Consider the following 17,572-nt stretch of genomic DNA (forward strand, 5'->3'; position numbering starts at 1 on the left):
TTTTTTGACACTGTAAAATCAGTAAAACTTTCGTCAATTTGGTAATATTATCAACAACTTGGTAGAAGCGGCGATCAAATTCTTTAATCCGTATAAAATTCTCTAGAGTTGCAAAGAACAATCACGTTTATCGCTGACGTTTAAACAATCCAACATCACAACGTCTCGTTTCTTCAAACACCAAGGAAAAAAGAAATTCCCAACTTGAGCGAAATTCGATACGCGCACACGGAATTTGGCGGGGTCAAAGCGCCAGCTCCGGTGCCCCCGGATTATAAGAAGACCGGCAAAAGATGTGCGTTAGGATTGTCTTTTGGGAGCCGCGGTTACATATAAGGCGTCCTGTGAGAGAATGAAGAGAAAAGAAAACAGCGAGGTGCGGTAAAAAGTTGAAATAAACAAATGAATAATTAACCGAGGAGAGGCAAAAGGATGGAGAGAGAGAGAGAGAGAAGAGGAACAACAGGTCCTGGAAGACGGAGGAGACCCGCAGCTATTGGCTACCCGCTGGGAATCTTTGGCGTTCCGAAGTCTCCGGGGTAATTAATAGACCCGACCAACTATAAGTTACGCCGGATAATGTCCACCATATTTTATTTAAATGGGATTCACCGCGACGATCCGTTTAGCACGAGAGACCCTCGGCCTAATTGCTGCACCAGCGGGACAGAATCCGCAGCAGCAATTTCGCGTGCACTTTTTACCCTCCGATTCTCTCCGACTCATACTTTAAACATTCTCTCCGATGGTTACAGCAGCTTTCGATTAATACCCCGTTCGACTTAGCAGTTTGTCAAAATGCGCTACCGTTTCACTCTCTGTATATTACACGGGTATGATGTGAAAATTAAACTGAGAAACGAATTACGTACCGGTTTTTTTTCCAGTTTTTAACGCGATACCGTTTTCGGTCAAACGACGCGGAGAAAATTATTCGTTTCTCCGTCGTCAGAAAAACACGAGCAAAGGATAAAATTTGTCGATACGTCGGCAGTCGGAGGTTATGATTTTTCCTCAAGCATTTAAATACCAAAATCCATACGCGTTGTACGTAATAAATGATACGACTTGCGTCAAACCCTTTCCGTCCGTAACACTGACACTTAGCGTTAAATATCTCGTGTGTAAATAGCGGAAGCAATATTGACGTTTTCGTAAACATCATTAAGACGACGTCGAGGAAATAATTACTTTCAATCAAACGATGATGGAAGCGAGTGAAAATATTTGTGGTAAAACGCTCGAAAGCACTGTACGTATACGTATAATCCGATCCGATAGTATCTGTCAGAGCGTCGTGCCTACTTCTTCGATCTGACAGTTGTATACAAATCGTCGGACGTTTTTCCTAAAACTTTTTGCATTCGTATTTAACGAGTGTGCGAGATATCGACTTTGAGTGAGATTAGGAAAACTCGAAGATCCATCCTTACGGCAGGGAAATATCTGCAAGCGGAAACGATCCGAATGTGTATATTTAACAGTAAATATACATACATGTTATACACGTACGCGTATCGAGTTATAATAAATTATCGTACACCGTATGTAACAAGCGCTGTAACGCATATCGCGTTGTTGTATAACGGAGACAATATAATGGGTTTTAATCGAGACGTATAAGCGGCGATCGAGCTATCGGTGAAAGGTCAAACACATCGATCCCGCGGTGATGTTACGCTCAGATATACGTACAACGTGTACCGAATACACCCGATACATCGCGTTATATTATTATATTACATTATATTATATTAGGTATACGTATAATCAAGCAGCGATAATGCGGTATCATTGAAAGCGATGTTATGACTATATTTAAAATCACGACTCTGCAGAGCTTTATCAACAGCCTCGGTCTTGGCTGTATTATAATATATACGTATAATTTGTATAATATGCTTGTGTGCAATAATTTGTGTACACGTTAGCGATAGTACAAGTAATGCCGTAGGAATGGAGATGCAACGAGAAATGAAAAAGTTCACCGTCCTCGTCCGTCTCTCTTTACTCCATTGTGATCATAGCAGACGGACCTTTTCCTTCGGCGTGCGTGTGTTACTTATTTATTACACGTATGTCGTACATTCATAAATTCCGCGCACAGGCTAATAATCGCATTAAAAACAACAGCGAAGACTTATACGTACAATAACGATCAGCGGCAATTCAAGAGATTGTGAAAAATCTTTCTCGTTCAAGGTCCGCGATAAGCTGTTTATCCCGGAAAAAAAATCTCAACATAAATTATTATGTAGAATGTGCATGTACGATTCGGACAATTGAACTTGTATGTACTTATACTTCGGTCGGCTGCATCATTTTGCACAAACTTTCGTATTACAACGGTTACGCGGGGTCGGTGTTACAGGCCGACGGGTTCGATTACAAAATCACTCGAAATGTTTTACGCATGCGCAACGCCATTCTCAAAGAATTTACATTTTTTCGTACCGATCGTACGATGAACGGAAGTCGATGACACGGATCACGATCAAAGCCTTATATGTATATCTATAATTCTTGTTTCACTGTCAGTTTCTATCATCGTTTCTTAACGAATTAATCAAATAGTCGCGTAGATCTTAGGAAGACGGTCCATTATTTTATTTCTTCAAGTATCCGGATTAACTGCAGGCAATAGAAGCTTCTTAATCTCGCGGCAAAAACGAACTGCCTGAAAATTTTGAAAACGAATTGCCATTATCAGGGACGAACATATCTGGCAGAGAATTATATGACACGAGAATCTGCTACGCGGTCGATGCAATCGTATATACATATATATATATACAATTCGAGGTAAAAAAGAAAAGAAAAAAAAAAAACAATCTCATACAACAGCTCAGTAACAAAACGACGAATAGATAACGGCCGATGAAAAGAAACGGCGAAGAACGAGGGCGTAAAACCATCTACGATTCGAATGATTTTCGTCAAGAGAGGCAAAAGCACGCACCCCGTGGTCTAGGTCGCATTAACTTGAGGGCGAAAAGCCCGAAACTGGCATCTGTTTGGGTTCAAGTAGCACGGAGGGTCGAACCTCGAGTCGACTTCCGCCGTCGAGGAGGGCGCATAAACGCGGGTGCGGTGTGAGAAAGAAGCCGTTCGCCTAATTCGAGAAATAGCAATAGCTGGGCGGGGGTGGTCGGAAAGTGGGTTTGCGGAAGGCTGAACGTCGACGGAAGGACAACCGAGCGCATTGTAATCCGTTTACGCGGTGAAGGCGGTTATCGAATGACGCGGGGGCGATTACCCCGGCCCCGGATTTCACCCTTCAGGAGCCCCTTCCGGTTCGCGAACCCTTTTCGCCCCGACACCATTTTCGAACGAACCGACCCACCTTCCCTTCCGCGTTCCGCTGCGCTAGTTCTGTTCTCCCAATTCCAGTCACAGCCGCAGGTAGGCACGATGTGTAGGAAATTAAATTGGAAAGTATCGAATCTCGAATGCGCGTCGACTAAAGTTGGGAAAATTTTACTGCGCACAAACGTATGTGACAATTATATGTGCCCGTAGCGCAAGAAGTTGTCGTATATTACACGTAATTATACAAGTAAATCGTGCGCGACGATATGTAGGCCGCGAAGAATCCGGGAGAATATAACACATGTGTAATATATAAAGCGATACATTGAACGTTGAAGTTGGATACTTTGTGGCGGGTTGTGGTTATCACCGTTTAATAAATCAAACGCGGTATAATCAGAGTGGAAAATGTTTCTTTTGTGTAGATAAGTTGCACGCGTTTGTTTACGTACACATGTCACGAAATGCGCGCGCGAATTGTCTTGCGTGATCGTTGATAAAATAATCAATCGTCGGTGGGTACGTATGTATAAAATTATACGCTTGCAATACACATGCGGCACCTCAAATCGCAGATCGATTGTCGCGTAAAAGAACAACAACATCCACTTCGTTAAGTAACAAACGTATCAAGTCATTATTCCTCAATATCTGCATATGTAATATCGTTTTAACGAATTAAAGAGCGGTAAACAATTTGTTTTTTTTTTTTTTAATAAAAAACAACGCGTGATCTGACCTTACTGAAACGATTACGTTATTTCGCAGCAGACTGTATTACATCACGACTATAAGATACCTTCGGTATTACATCGGTTCATTGTTACATTCTGTCAAATCACGAGATTGAAGTCAATAGCGTTATCGTAACGAAACATTGGGGAAATAAAAGTCGCTATTTTCTTATTTTAACAATAACTTTGAAGGAACGAAGATTCGAAAACATGAGTACGTTTCGATTCCAAAATCACGGAGTAACGGTTTTATGAACGGTGTCAAATCAGCAAAGCGTCGTGAATCAATGATATTCAACGTCTGCAATTAAGATCACTGCTTCATTGTCGATTTAGCGTTAGCCTGCAAAAACACTGTACCTTAAACGCATCAGACCGGTACCATAAACGGCAATAAATCACATTTCAGCTCTCCGTGAACCGGGTATAAAAAAACAACGGAATAGGTAATTTTTTCGCACGTCACTTCCGCGCATCGGTTAATTTTTATAAACAAAAAGTCGATACCGATGCGGTGTAATCTGCAGGAATACGGTTCCCTGGAAATGATAAAAAAAAAAAAGCTCGACGGCCGTTCTTCGGCAAGAGACGAAGTTCGCGGGGGTGATGGTGGGGTCGGTGTCGTCGTTAGTATTCTTTATAGAAGACAGAGCAGCGTGGGATACGTTCTACATAATGGAGTCCCGGCGTAGCGTCTCTTCTTTTGATGCTCAAGTTCCGTCGACCGTTCTCTCTTGTTTATGTATGAGCGCGCGGACTACACCCACGCCCTAGCTGCTGCAGCCTCCTCGTCGTCGGGAGATGATGCCGCTGAATATCCGCCCTGGAAAACGCCACCCTGCACACACCCGCAAAGTGCACCGCGCCGTGCAAAACCTGCGGCTGCGTGCAACGAACGACGATGACGTCATCCAGGGCTGATTCCGAGTTCTGAAATAATACCCGTCGTCTTTGCGAATTGGAATTCGCGTAACGTTGAGGGAGAAGATTGAGATTTTTTTTTTTACAATCACTGTTACTTCGCGAAAGGGTTCAGAGATTGCGGTTTTACGAATTGTTACACGCATCTACGCTTTGCTTCGTTATTCCTGTATCGTTTAATCGAATTTCAGACGACTCCTTGCGTAACTCAGTGGTTTTTTCGATAGCACACGTTACATGTGCGATCCAATTTTGTGGGGTGATTTCTCAGCTTCTAGGATTCACCATCCGAACTCGCAATGAGAGTATCACGGTTCATCCATTGGCTCGTCTCTTCGCTCTAATTAAAACTGATTATATTGATGAATAATTTGATAAACGAAATCTGTTGTGTGTTTTAACCTGAAATATTAATTTTCATTGCCCTCTCTCGAAGTTTCAATTACAGTTTTTCATACATATTCGAGTGTGAACGGATGTATTACTATTATCTCAGAGCCGTGGCTAAGTACAAGCTTCGGCTATTCGACAACCCTATGTATGTCTTATAAATCGAATAAAGGAAGGTCCGATGGATGCAACTACAAATCGGAAGCTCCGTAGTATAATATTTAACTCATCGCCTATCAAGTATCACGACTTCAAAATCTTTCCCTAAATTTTTGCTCACTGCCAAATACTTTTTCACAAACTTGAAGATGATACCTTCATTTTATATACAATTCGATAAATGACTAATTATCATTTTCAAAAATCAGCATAATATTAAGATCGTCCATACGTTTCAATTAACTTTCAATTTTTCCATAATCATTTGTAATTACACGATGAACTTTTCCGGGGGAGTTGTTAGGTACGAAAGCGTGATGCAATGTTGAGTAAAATCATGCGTAAAAAGAGTCCCTTGATTCTACAACGACACACTGTATTATATTAAAAGTTGAAAAAGTCGTTTTGTAACACCGTGGCTATTCTATATCTCTCCTCGCCTCCGAATACGAACGAAGCAGCGACACGCGGAGTCGTCGTTCGCGGATAGGAATGCATAATATACATACGGAAGATGACGATCATTCGGGATTTTTCTAGAGAGTTAGAGGTATAATTCCGGAGTCCGAAGACCGATCGCCGGGCAGCCAAGGGGCTATAAAACCCGCGTTGTTATCTCGAGATGAATGAACTTCCGGCGTCACTAATTTGCTACGGTTTGGTAACGGTATCCGTTGACTAATTGATGGCCCCCTTAAAAACAAAGAATTTCAACAGAGAGTTGAGCAAAAAAAGGAAGAAAGAAAAAAAAATCCCAAAAAAGAACCGGCATTTCTTTCGAGATATATTGCCTTTCGAATCAGATCCGATGTAGCCGGTAACAAACGGAAAATGCTCCAGTTCCTCCAACCTCCAACGGTCGGTTTCAAATTTCTACTCCTCGCGTCTCTTAACAGCATAAAGTCGAGTTTCTCTGCTCCTCCTACAGCCAGCAGCGGCTTCTTGGGTTTCGGATTGGGGAAACTTTCCGAAACTATATATTCCCTCGCATCTCGGAGTTTAGGAGGGGTTGTGGTTTTTTCACGGCTAATTAAAGTCAGCGGTCGAACGTATACAAGTACAGGGACTAAGCTTCTTCTGCGGAAGTTGAGAAAAAAAAAAAGGATGGGGGGTTGGGTAATCAAGGAAAAAAAAGACAAACAAACACGGTAAAATTGAGCAGCCACCTTTGTTCTATGCATGTACCTTATTACCCCGTGCATGCACGTACGTACGAACACGTATGAAAAGCAACAACCACGTGTTCGGATAAACTACGTCTTTTCTACACCTCGTCGCTAAGGAGAAGCTGATGGATAGCTTCTCGGGTGACTTTGATTGCCCCTGCGCCTAGTTTCAATCCCGTTGTACCGAAAAGATTTATTAACTCCCAAAGAGAGTAAGAGAGGAGAAATATTCATTCGATGAAAGGAATTTACACGCAGTAGCTGAATCGTCGTGGGTGAAAACGAGTATAATAATAAAAAGATGTACGTTAGAGTGGGAAGTAGAGGAAGAAAAAGGGGCTGAAAAGCAGACCGAGAAAGCTCCCGGTCGAATTTTATAATTGAAGAGTAGACGACGGGCGAAACGGTGCAGTATACGTATATATATATATATATATGTGTGTGTGTATATATATATATATATATATATATATATGACTACCGAGCCGTCTACATTTTCCAGTATTTGTTTTATTATTTATGATCCCGGTAAACGGATGAAAAATTGGCAACCACGAATAATTTGCACCAGTGTCGTTCGTTCGACACTCACAGTGAGCAACAACGTCGTATGCAACACCCACCTATAACAGTATAGCCGTAAGACGTTTATGCATGTACAAATATATATACGTGTGTATATAAAGCATACGTTAGCTGTATCTCGCGTATTTTGTAATCCATTCGCACGATGTACGAAATACGTAGGTATAGAACTGTATAAATTTGACCGGTAAAATTGATTATCTTCCTTTAACCTTTGCGCAATCGCACGTCTCCGTGGATTCTTCTCCTATTGTTTTGCAATCTATTTTCATGTAAATACATTAATGTATGGGTATGTAAACACGATTGAGAAATATAAATTTGACAAAAATTCTGGCACGAAGTTTCGATGCTGGCAAAGTGGATACGGAAATTATCTACAAAAGCTTGTTGTTGCGGACCGTTTCTTGCGGTTATATATTTTTTGGGGTAAAGCGATAGATCCGAGGTATAACAAACACAATGCGATGCTCCGCCATGCCGTAGGTATAAGGCGGGTTATACGCAACTAATAATAAAATGAAGATTCTTCCGCAATGAATAAAAATAACCCCGCAAGCAAGCGAATGACAGCTGCTTTGAGAGAAGAGACTAAGGCGAGCCGGCGGCGATTCTTCTAAAATCCGCCCGCAGCTGATATTTCTCTTGCACAACGTTTTTGTTCTTCATCCGCATCGAATAGCTATATTTTCATCTCTGTTTTTTTCTCCTATTCTTAATACCCATACCGTTTCAACAATCGTTCCTAACGATGTGACGGCTTCGGGCCGACGCTGAATAGACGTAAATAATGTGACAAGAACTTCCGACTTCATCTCCGTCTCAATCTGTATAACGGAGAAAAATAAAGGATTAATAAAAAAACCACAATTCCCTCACGCAAACTTGGCCTGTTTTTATTATTTTTCGCAAATCAATCAATTAGCTGAGTTCTCGTACGCGCGGTAGGTACCTACATATTTTATTCATCGTTACAATCATTGTTTTTCAATCTTCGTCGTTTAGTTTCCCTTTTATCATTCTATAAATAATAATATACGTGTGTATTAATACAGCTTGGGCTGCGGTCGTTTATATTTAGATACCTGGTATCTTCCTGAACCCATTAATAGTTTCTCATCTGCCGCCGTAGCTTTGCCAACACGTTACACACACTCGCAGGTATAGTAATATTACATACTCATCCGTATACCCGATTAAAAAATGAATATCCTCAAATTTCCCACATCAACGTATTCAAATATCCATTTCGCACGAACGTCCAAGACAAGGATGGAAACGTGTGCAAAGTTCAAGGTCGAATATCCACCGTAGACGCGAGTAAATTTCCCCTCGTCAGAATATCTGTATACACATATATACACACTGGTAGAAATTCCTTCCGAGATCTGGGATCGCAGAAACGCGATATAATCGAAAGGTTCATTAATCGGAGTCTGTAATATCGCTGGAAGTGCGTGACTAACGAAAAATCCTCCGAATTCATTCGCATTATATCGAAACGCCGTGGGTATATAACCAACGAATTCCGGTTGACTCAGTCGAAATCTATTCCTCCTCATTCCCCCTTACCTTTCCCCCCTGCCTCACTCTCTCTCTCTCTCTCTCTCTCTCTCTCTCTCTCTCTCTCTCTCTCTCTCTCTCTCTCTCTCTCTCTCTCTCTCTCTCTCTCTCTCTCTCTCTCTCTCTCTCTCTCTCTCTCTCTCTCTCAGCAATATCTCCTTACCGCATCGGCGGAGAGATAAATAAATGAATCTGTTTCCTCTTGAAAATCGGTAGGATGGAATAATAGCGTACTCGTCGCACAGGGTATACGAATAAAAGAAAGCTTAGAAAGTAGGCCCGAAGAGAATTTCGCTGCTCTCTTGATCTTCTCTCTCCGAGAAGAGTCGATCCGGCTGGTGTCGACTGCCGAATTCTGTACCACCACCAGCAGCAGCAGCAGCGGCAGACGCTATCGGCCCGGACAGTTTCACGACAATCGCTGCATCCGCGAAGGACAAAGCTTAGCCTGTCCTAGAATTGTCCGGATCAGATCGTCGTCCCGTGGACCACGAGGAGAGAGGCCTGCTGGCCGAGAGGAAAGAGGAGAGAGGAGAGAGGGGCGAGGGGGAGAGGGAGGAAAGAGGCGGCAGGTTGGGTTAGGCTCAGCCAAAGTGGGGCCATGTGTTCAGTGTCAAGTTGCGCTAGATGTTGGTCGAGTTGGCCGGGTTCCTCTTCGAATCCACCGTCCTCGTCTTCATCGTCTCTGCTAGCCGAGGTTTTAACCTATCCGCGTTGCGGCTGCGGCTGCGGCTGCGGCTGCACGTGCACGCGCCGCGTTTCTACCGTACTAGAGAAGAGCTTGAGGCACGCGGAGGGCGATACGCGTGCATTTCGAGACGAGACTTGGTCCACGCACGGAGGCTGCGCGCTTAGCGTATAGTCTGGGAACAAAGCTCTCAGCATCTGGAACGCGTTAGAGGTTTCCCGGCCCCCTCCTCTCCTCTCCTCTCCTCTCCTCCTTTCCACTCCTCACCTCTTCTCTTTCCTCTTCTCTCCGCTCCGCGTCACCCACATCTGCCTTATAGCTATACGCTTTCGGTGAAACTACACACGAAACGCGACGTCGTCGACGGGTCTTTTCGTTACTTGTACGTAGACACCCGCCTGCGTTGTAATATCTTGCGTGTATTGTAACCACCGCCTTCGTCTCTCTCGACTAGGCCGGGGAACGTCGACGAAACAAAGAAATCAGAGCGCCAGCTATGCAGGCCTCCCTTGACATCGCCCAACTTTCTCACATTCGTCATACTCTGGAGACGACTGCTTCGTGCCTGATGCATCTTGGAAAACCACTGCACCGAACACTGGGATCTTCCCTCAAGTTGACGGGAAGAGTTGGAGATTTTTTTTTTTATCGTACTCGTGACTAAGATACCAAAATTGTATTACTCTTGAGCTCGTAGAAACAATCGAAACTGCACTCACTGGTAGATCGTGTTTGACACAAGTTGTGTAGAACACGCGTGCGACGTAAATTTGTGTACAATTATACGAGGAAGAAAGACTTGAAGATCGAAATGTGGTTAAAGAATCAAGTTGCACTCGATATGCAAAAATTTTGCTATGAATTATGTTCGTTTTGCATTGAAAATGATATCCGTATTTTAACAATTCTCACGATTATTCATCAGTCTAGAAAAATTATGTGTCACATAGGCAAGCTATCGCTGTTATTTGTATCTTCTTTTCTAACAGTATTCTTAGAATTTTTCATTCTAAGAAATCGGACGAATTCAAACGAATTTCACGCACGACAAATCTTGAGCTCTCGTCTCAAGTACTCTCAATTATATATTTGAACACTAAAAAAAAAAGTTAGTAATTTTTGCAATCCCCTTTGAGCGTACAATTTTCATCCGTTTAAATATGTCTAACCCAAACGCCAATGTCGTCGGTAATTATCTCACATCTGCATCTTCAAATTTCAATTCCCATGCTCAATTCGGGTATTCTGCAACCGGCGTCCTCACCCCGACATCTGCGGAACACTCAGACGAGGACTCGTACACAAGGGGGTGTCTGAGGGTGAAGGATCACCGAGTAATCGGTCAATATAGGTGGTAGAAGAGAAGAGCCTCGGATAATCACTCGCCGATCATCGGAAATAAGCCGGAGGATTAGTTCTCTTTGCAGGTTGTAACGGAAGATGAATTACGGCCTTCGGAGGGGTTCGAGAAGGGGAATGCGAATGAACGGATCCTGCGGAAATGCGAAACGCTTCGAATGTTCGCGCGCGCTTGTAATCTCATTCGTATTAATCACTCTTTCGTTACACACGATGATTTCGGTTTGTTCCAACGGTATAAAAGTATAACTCTTAGAAATTCAAATCTGTAATTGTAGACGAGTGATCGAACCTGAATATCACCTTGACCATTTTTTTCAAATTATTGTCGCACGGTCGCTGCAATAGCGAGGAAGAAGAAGAAGATGAGGAAGGATTAGGAGGACGGAAATATTGGTTGTGGAGGGAAGGAGGGGAAGATGTAGTTTGAAAGGAAGAAAAGAATATGAAGAGAATAAAGCCGCGGTATCAGAGAAGCGAGAACGAGTCGCGGAGGCGTGTGACACCGTTTTAAGCCTACTTCGTTTGATGATGGTATGAGCTTAAAAATAGGCTAAAAATACCGGGACACATTAGGAGAGCTGGTGACTCTAATATTTACTGTGCCCTTGCAGTCAATTCCGAGATTCGCGTTTGAGGATATAAAAAAGAAGAAGAAGAAGAAGAAGAAGAAGATGAAGAAGACCATCTCTGACACAGAGTTGAATTTTCGAGACTTTATGAAAAGTTTGTGTATAATACCTACATGTATACACGTATGTACGTATACTGCATGGAAGGAACGGAGAAGCGGGCGACGTTTCGTATACGCGGAACACCGTATAATATTTACCGGTTGACTTCTTCTTTGATTATTATTAACCTCTTCTCGGTAAGTCGAGCGAAAAATTGTCTATCCTCCTAGCTTGGATATACCACGGACCGTATAGATACGTACATGCGTACCACGGCGCATAGATACATAAATCGAGTGAAAAGTATATAAGTCGAAATAATGTTTCCACGCCGTTCCCTTGATGATAAAACAAACAAACAAACCGCAATTTTCAAACCGCCTTGCCCGCGAGATGATTTCTTTTCCCTCCCCATCCTCTCTGACCCTTTTTTTTCTCTTCTCTCATTTTTCACGCTTTTTCTTTCATTTTTTTTTTTTTTTTTACCCCCCGACTTTAGATTCCTGACGAGACCTACCAATAATAAATATATATCTTTTACTCTTCAGCGTGGAAAAGTGGCTCTTCATCGGGTCTGATGCGTATTTGGAGGGAGTGAAGGTGAAAAAAATTTTTTAAAAAGAAACGAAACAAAATCTTATGTTTGCCGATGTTTCTTTCCTCGACGCCTAGAGCAGCGTGCAAGCTGGATTGATCGAAGTTTGTGTAATAGAATTTCTTCAAAAAACAAAACCCTCTCTGCTGCAGCAGCTAGAGAGTTGTATAAGAAAAAGCCTTAGCGGTTTTCTTATCTATTAGTCTTCTTTATTTTTAAAATATTCTCTGTAACAATAAATCTGCAAAAAGCCTTCCCGCGTTTAGTTTCATTTTTATTTTCTCCATTTTTTCCGTCTTTTCATCATCATTTTTTTTGTCGTGCTTTTTTTTTAACTCTCCGCTTCCAGAACAGCCGCACGCGTTGGCACCTGCAGCAAGATATTATATTCGGTGATTTGCAGGACAAGGCCTGCATGTTAAATAGATTTGTTGCAATTGCGCGGGTTTGAAATACCGGAAAGTCTTCTTTACACATTTATCGAATTTTCCGGACCGCTCAGAGGTTATGAAATTATATTAATTGTCGAAAAATTTACGCGACGTATAAACGATGCGCCGCTAACGTCGTATAGAACAGAGATAGAAATGCGGGTCATCGGTAGCCATAATTTAATCGTAAGACATTGAGAGTTCGTAGAAAAATGGTGGAATTCTCGGAATCGCATTGGGAAAATGAAGGATCGACGTCGACGGGCTTTTTTCAAAACCCACCGCCACTCCGAGCGAGCCTTCAAGTCGTCCGAGAATGAAGATGAGCAGCTCGCTCGGATGTCATAGATCCGATCTCGTCGAGGATTAGCTGACAATGTGCCCGTAATAATACGCACAATGTCAAATCCGGCACGAAGCTCAGGAATAATTGAATTAACAGCTGCAGCAGCAGCAGCAGCGGCAGCAAAAGCTCTTCTGGCCTACGGTCGAGTGGTCAAACGAGACGTCGTTTGTACTCGTCGCGGTCATGTGTGCAGTTCGTCGACGGGGTTTTATTCGCCCCAATTATTATCACACAGCGAGAGATTTGATCCTCATTCGAGAATATTAATTTGGTCTGTTTTTCTTTTCTTTTTTCTTCGCTGCTCATTTTTTTATTTTAAATTTATTCTCGCGACGATGAGCGAGGTGCAGAGTTAATGTATTGAGAAGAATATAAACGACAGGCTGAAAATTGACGATAATTGGGAATCGCGGGGGACATGACAGCGCTGGCGTGAAAAGCTGTTTGAAGTAAAACGACGGTGGTTTATGCGTGTATACACAGGCACATACACGCATGCAACCCCATTATTTGTGTACCTACATCGTGCGTGTGTGTAAAGAGACGGATCTGTCGAATTGACGTTCTTTTAATTTATAATGTCTGGGGATATGGGCGGAGGAGAAGGAGGAGAGGAATAGGAAGAAGGTTCAAGCCGAAGAAACGTGACTCGTCGTTTAAAGTTTTATACGGTTTTTCCCCCAACGTCGTGGGATCTCGGTTTGGATTGTTTGAAACACGAACTGTAAATACCCCGTCGGTTGAGTTACAAAAGTCTACACAGGAGTCATTATTCTTTTTTACGATTGCAGGGCCTATTTTAAAACAACAGCATTTCCCTTTCAACGAGCGAGCGAGCGAGTTAGCTAGCTAACGAAGAAAGAAAGAAAGAAAGAATAAGAAGAAGAAGAAGAAGAAGAAGAAGAAGAAGAAGAAGAAGAAGAAGAAGAAGAAGAAGAAGAAGAAGAACCAGGCTACCGCTGTCTGGCTCGAAAGAAGCTGAAGGAGAAAAAGTTCTGGAGAAGGAGAATAAGGAGGAGGAGGAGGAGGAGATACGGGAGGAAATCGACGCCGATATCCGGAAGTTGTCTCGAGGGTGAAACACCAGCAGCAGTTTTACAAGGCGTCGACGAGTTCGACGGTCGTGAATTAACCGCGGAGATGAATCGCGCGCTTACGATTAGCGGCTTCGGCATGGGGTCACTGGGTCACAGAGAACGCCGCGGCGAGGAGGCACGGAGGTCCCCATTTTCGCTCCCCCCCATCCTCCCTCTTCCTCTTCCTCCTCATCCTCCCCTACCTCCTCCACGATCTCCGATGCCCAGAGCACATGGCCTCCAGAGAAAGAGAGAAAGAGAGAAGGAGAGAAGGAGAGAAGGAGAGATGAGAAAGAGAGAGGAGGAAGACGCGGAGGAGGAAATTGGTCCGTTCGTCACGACGCACGATCGCTGCTTACACGCGTTGTAGAGCAAAATTAACAGCCGATTGTCTCCGCGTCTGGCGCCAGCGGCATATTAAAAACCGCAAAAATTGGCACCCGAACCCGATCATCGGCGGATATAGGTGTCGTACCGAATTTTAATATACCTACACTCTCGAATCGCGTCACCGAAGAGGATCCCGTTTCCAGACTTGCGTCACTTTTCCGGTCTGCTGCCAAATAAATCGGCACACAATAGCCGCGTTCTATAATCTCGCAAATTTCTCTGGCCCGGCTGACGGGGCGACCGGTGAGAATGTGAAACTTTTATCGCGAAACACGTTCGTCCCGAGGTTGCGAAATGGGGTGATGGAGGGACTCCCTCCCTCCCGAAGGGTGAAAGTGCACTTACCTGCCGATCGTGTTCATATCATGCTGCACGCCGCTTTTTGGGGTTGGCGCAGGACCGCTCGAGGAGGAGGATCAGGGTAGTAAAGCCGCGGGCACTCTCTCACCTGCACCGCACACTGCAGGTCTCACTGTTTCTGTATATTAATTTCTTTCACTGGTCGGCGATAACGTAAAACACCTGCGTGTATCTGCCTGATAATACAGGTGCGTAGGTACGGTTCACTGGGTCGCGTGTCAACCTCTCTCTTCCTCACTCCCTCTGTTTCTCTTTCTCCGTACGTACAATGGTAAACTTGGAATTTACGCTGCCCGCACGATTATCGATACATGCTTAAAAATCTCTCGATCCGTATACGATCCGGTATTTTCCCCTTCACCCCCCTTATTTAAAAATCCATACAAGGTAACTGTAACCGGGGTGTTTTAACACACTTAATCACGGGTTTATTTACCTCCTGTACAATGTAATTATCGCGATATTTATCACACTTATAGATTAACGACCCGCCCCCCGTTCGGGGAGGGGAATCCCCTTAGTGACGTGATCGCGTGTTGATGTTTCAAAATGGGTATAACACTGTATCGTACGATCAACTGGGAATGTTGGTTTTTTTTTTCTTTGCTTTATTCTTGTTTCGTTTTGTTTTGTTTTTTTTTTTTTTTTTTTTTTTAATTATTTTCTCTCGTTACCACGCGACACGCGGCGGTTCCAGAGGTCCTCCGAACCAGTTGCCGCGGCGGAAGTCACTACCGAGTCTGCAGGGTGCAGTGTATCCGGTTGGCGTCGAGGGGCGCCGGGAGGGAGGGGGCGGGGGGGAGGGGGTTTGACGGAGGGGTGAGTGGGTGGGTGGGGGGAGGGGGGAGGACGGCGAAACCGATATGCGTAACGAAGGACGTCGTCGCCGTCTGCCTGCGACGCTACAATGGGAACAATCGCGACGTCAGAGCGTCGGCTGACTGACTGAAGCCGCGAGAAGCTTGGCGGCGGCGGCCACCGTCAAACCCTCGGTTCTCCGCGACGCTGCGCGCCGCGGCGCCCCACCCGAGGCCCTCCGCTTGCCGTCGCTAGGACCACACCCCTTTTGCCCGCGAAGCCCCGCCCCCGATCACCGACACCCACGCCGCACTCTCGCTCTGTTCTCTGCCTCCCTCCCCCTCGGATCTCTCCGGCTCTCCCTCTTTCTCCGGTTCGCTCTGGGATCGAGCAGAGACGCGTATATACGCGTCGTACGTACGAGAACGCACACGAGCATCGCCGCTTTTTTCTCCGCATAAGCGATACCGCGGCACACCTACGTAACGCGTGTATGAAACAGCAGATAGAATCGTGCCCCGCGTCGCGACGCCGATAGTAGCGTCTTGCACCGAGTTGCGGTCGGGTGTGCGAGCTGCAGGCGAACGATGCCGGGCTCCCTTTCGTTTAGTTTCGTTTCGTTTCGTTCCGTTTCGGTGGCTGATTACCCATCCAAACGAGTGTGCAGGTGCTGTGCAGGCTGTCTTTTTCTATTACGTCGGTCCCGGTCCGGTCGGGGGCGGCACGGTTCATTGTCACGGGCGACGGGGGCGAGGGGAGGGAATCATCCCCCTGCAGGCGCCGCGGCGCCAGAGAGAAAGAGAGAGATAGAGGGAAGGATAGGAGGGAGGGAGGGAGGGAGAGAGAGAGAGAGAGAGAGTGAGAGAGAGAAAGAGAGCCGGTTCGGCGCGGGTCGGGCGTCCGGCCAATCGGAGCTGCGCGCAAATCACAATGCTCATTGTTGCCGCGGCCCACCCTTGCCGACGTCGGCGGCGACGGTTCTCCAGACTTGCGCGCATGTGCCGACAAAGGGGTTGAGGTCGCTTACCGGTCTCGCCTCCGCCCCCGGTTATAGCCTCGCCGACTCGCGGCTCTCGCTCCTTCGATATCCCGCATACCTGCCTAGCCACCTACCTATGTTATACCCGTCAACCCTTCTCCTCCCCCCCCCCCCCCCCCCCGTGGCTCTCGCCTCTCTCTCTCTCTCTCTCTCACCTTGCGCGGCTTCTTCTTATGCACGTAATATACCTGTAACTATACCAACACATCAGCAACGGTAGCCCCGTGAACGCGGTTCGGTTCGCCTGGCTTTCCTCGCGGGTTAGATGGAAAGGGGGATGTGGATGGTGATGCTCGTTCGCCGGGGCGAGCACCCTCCTCCCCCGTAGAGTCCTTGCTTTCGCGGGGGAGGACGCGGGGCTCAGACAAGAATGGCGCCGGTGCGCATCCCTTTCATGTCCTCCGCAAACCGTTCCACCACTCCTCCTCCTACGCCCCCTCGCCCCTTAACCATCCCTGCCTCCACTCGCGGCGTCGGCGGATGGTCTCTTTGTCGTTGAAACACCGCGCGAGCGGCGCCCTTCTTACCCCCCCACCCCGTGGTATACTCACGACGTGTGTTCGCGTGTGCGGATGTTGTTTTATCCCGTGCGTATAATGCAGATTACATACATATATGCATATGTACATGTGCGGACGAGCAGCGACTGCGGAATTGAAATAATAATAATAATGATTATCGTTGCGGTTATATATTATAATCGTGATAACAAAGATAACGTAACACTGTAGTAGAACAGATATGATAAACCTGCGTATATACGAGTAAAAAATTATTCATGCAACATGCAATGTGTAGGTATAAATGCGTGCAGATTATTATATGACGATGATCCGGCATGGGTCCAGTTAGTTCACTGCAGGCTGTTATACATACATACAGATAAACTGATGAGAGAAAAACGCGTAAATTTATTTAAGATCTTTGACAACGCTAAACATTTTTACCATTCGTTAATTAGCCCACGACTAATTAATTTCAGAATCGCG

The 17,572-nt window shown here is 45.1% G+C and overlaps 1 protein-coding gene across 3 annotated transcripts in view; it reads right to left on the bottom strand.

Annotated features, from left to right (window-relative positions):
• Positions 1-17,572, bottom strand: part of Sox102F (transcription factor Sox102F) — a 140,115-nt gene that overhangs the window by 40,908 nt on the left and 81,635 nt on the right. For 2 of the 3 annotated variants that reach the window (XM_046631057.2, XM_046631056.2), the window contains exon 1: positions 14,732-15,692. The exons of the other annotated variant lie outside the window; for it this stretch is intronic. In XM_046631057.2, coding sequence (XP_046487013.1) covers positions 14,732-14,748 — 17 coding nt within the window. In that variant the 5' untranslated portion in view covers positions 14,749-15,692. Of the gene's footprint in view, positions 1-14,731; positions 15,693-17,572 lie in introns of those variants that run through there. 3 annotated transcript variants of the gene reach the window in all.

This window comes from Neodiprion pinetum, chromosome 6 (genome assembly GCF_021155775.2).
Source record: "Neodiprion pinetum isolate iyNeoPine1 chromosome 6, iyNeoPine1.2, whole genome shotgun sequence".
NCBI lineage: Eukaryota > Metazoa > Arthropoda > Insecta > Hymenoptera > Diprionidae > Neodiprion > Neodiprion pinetum.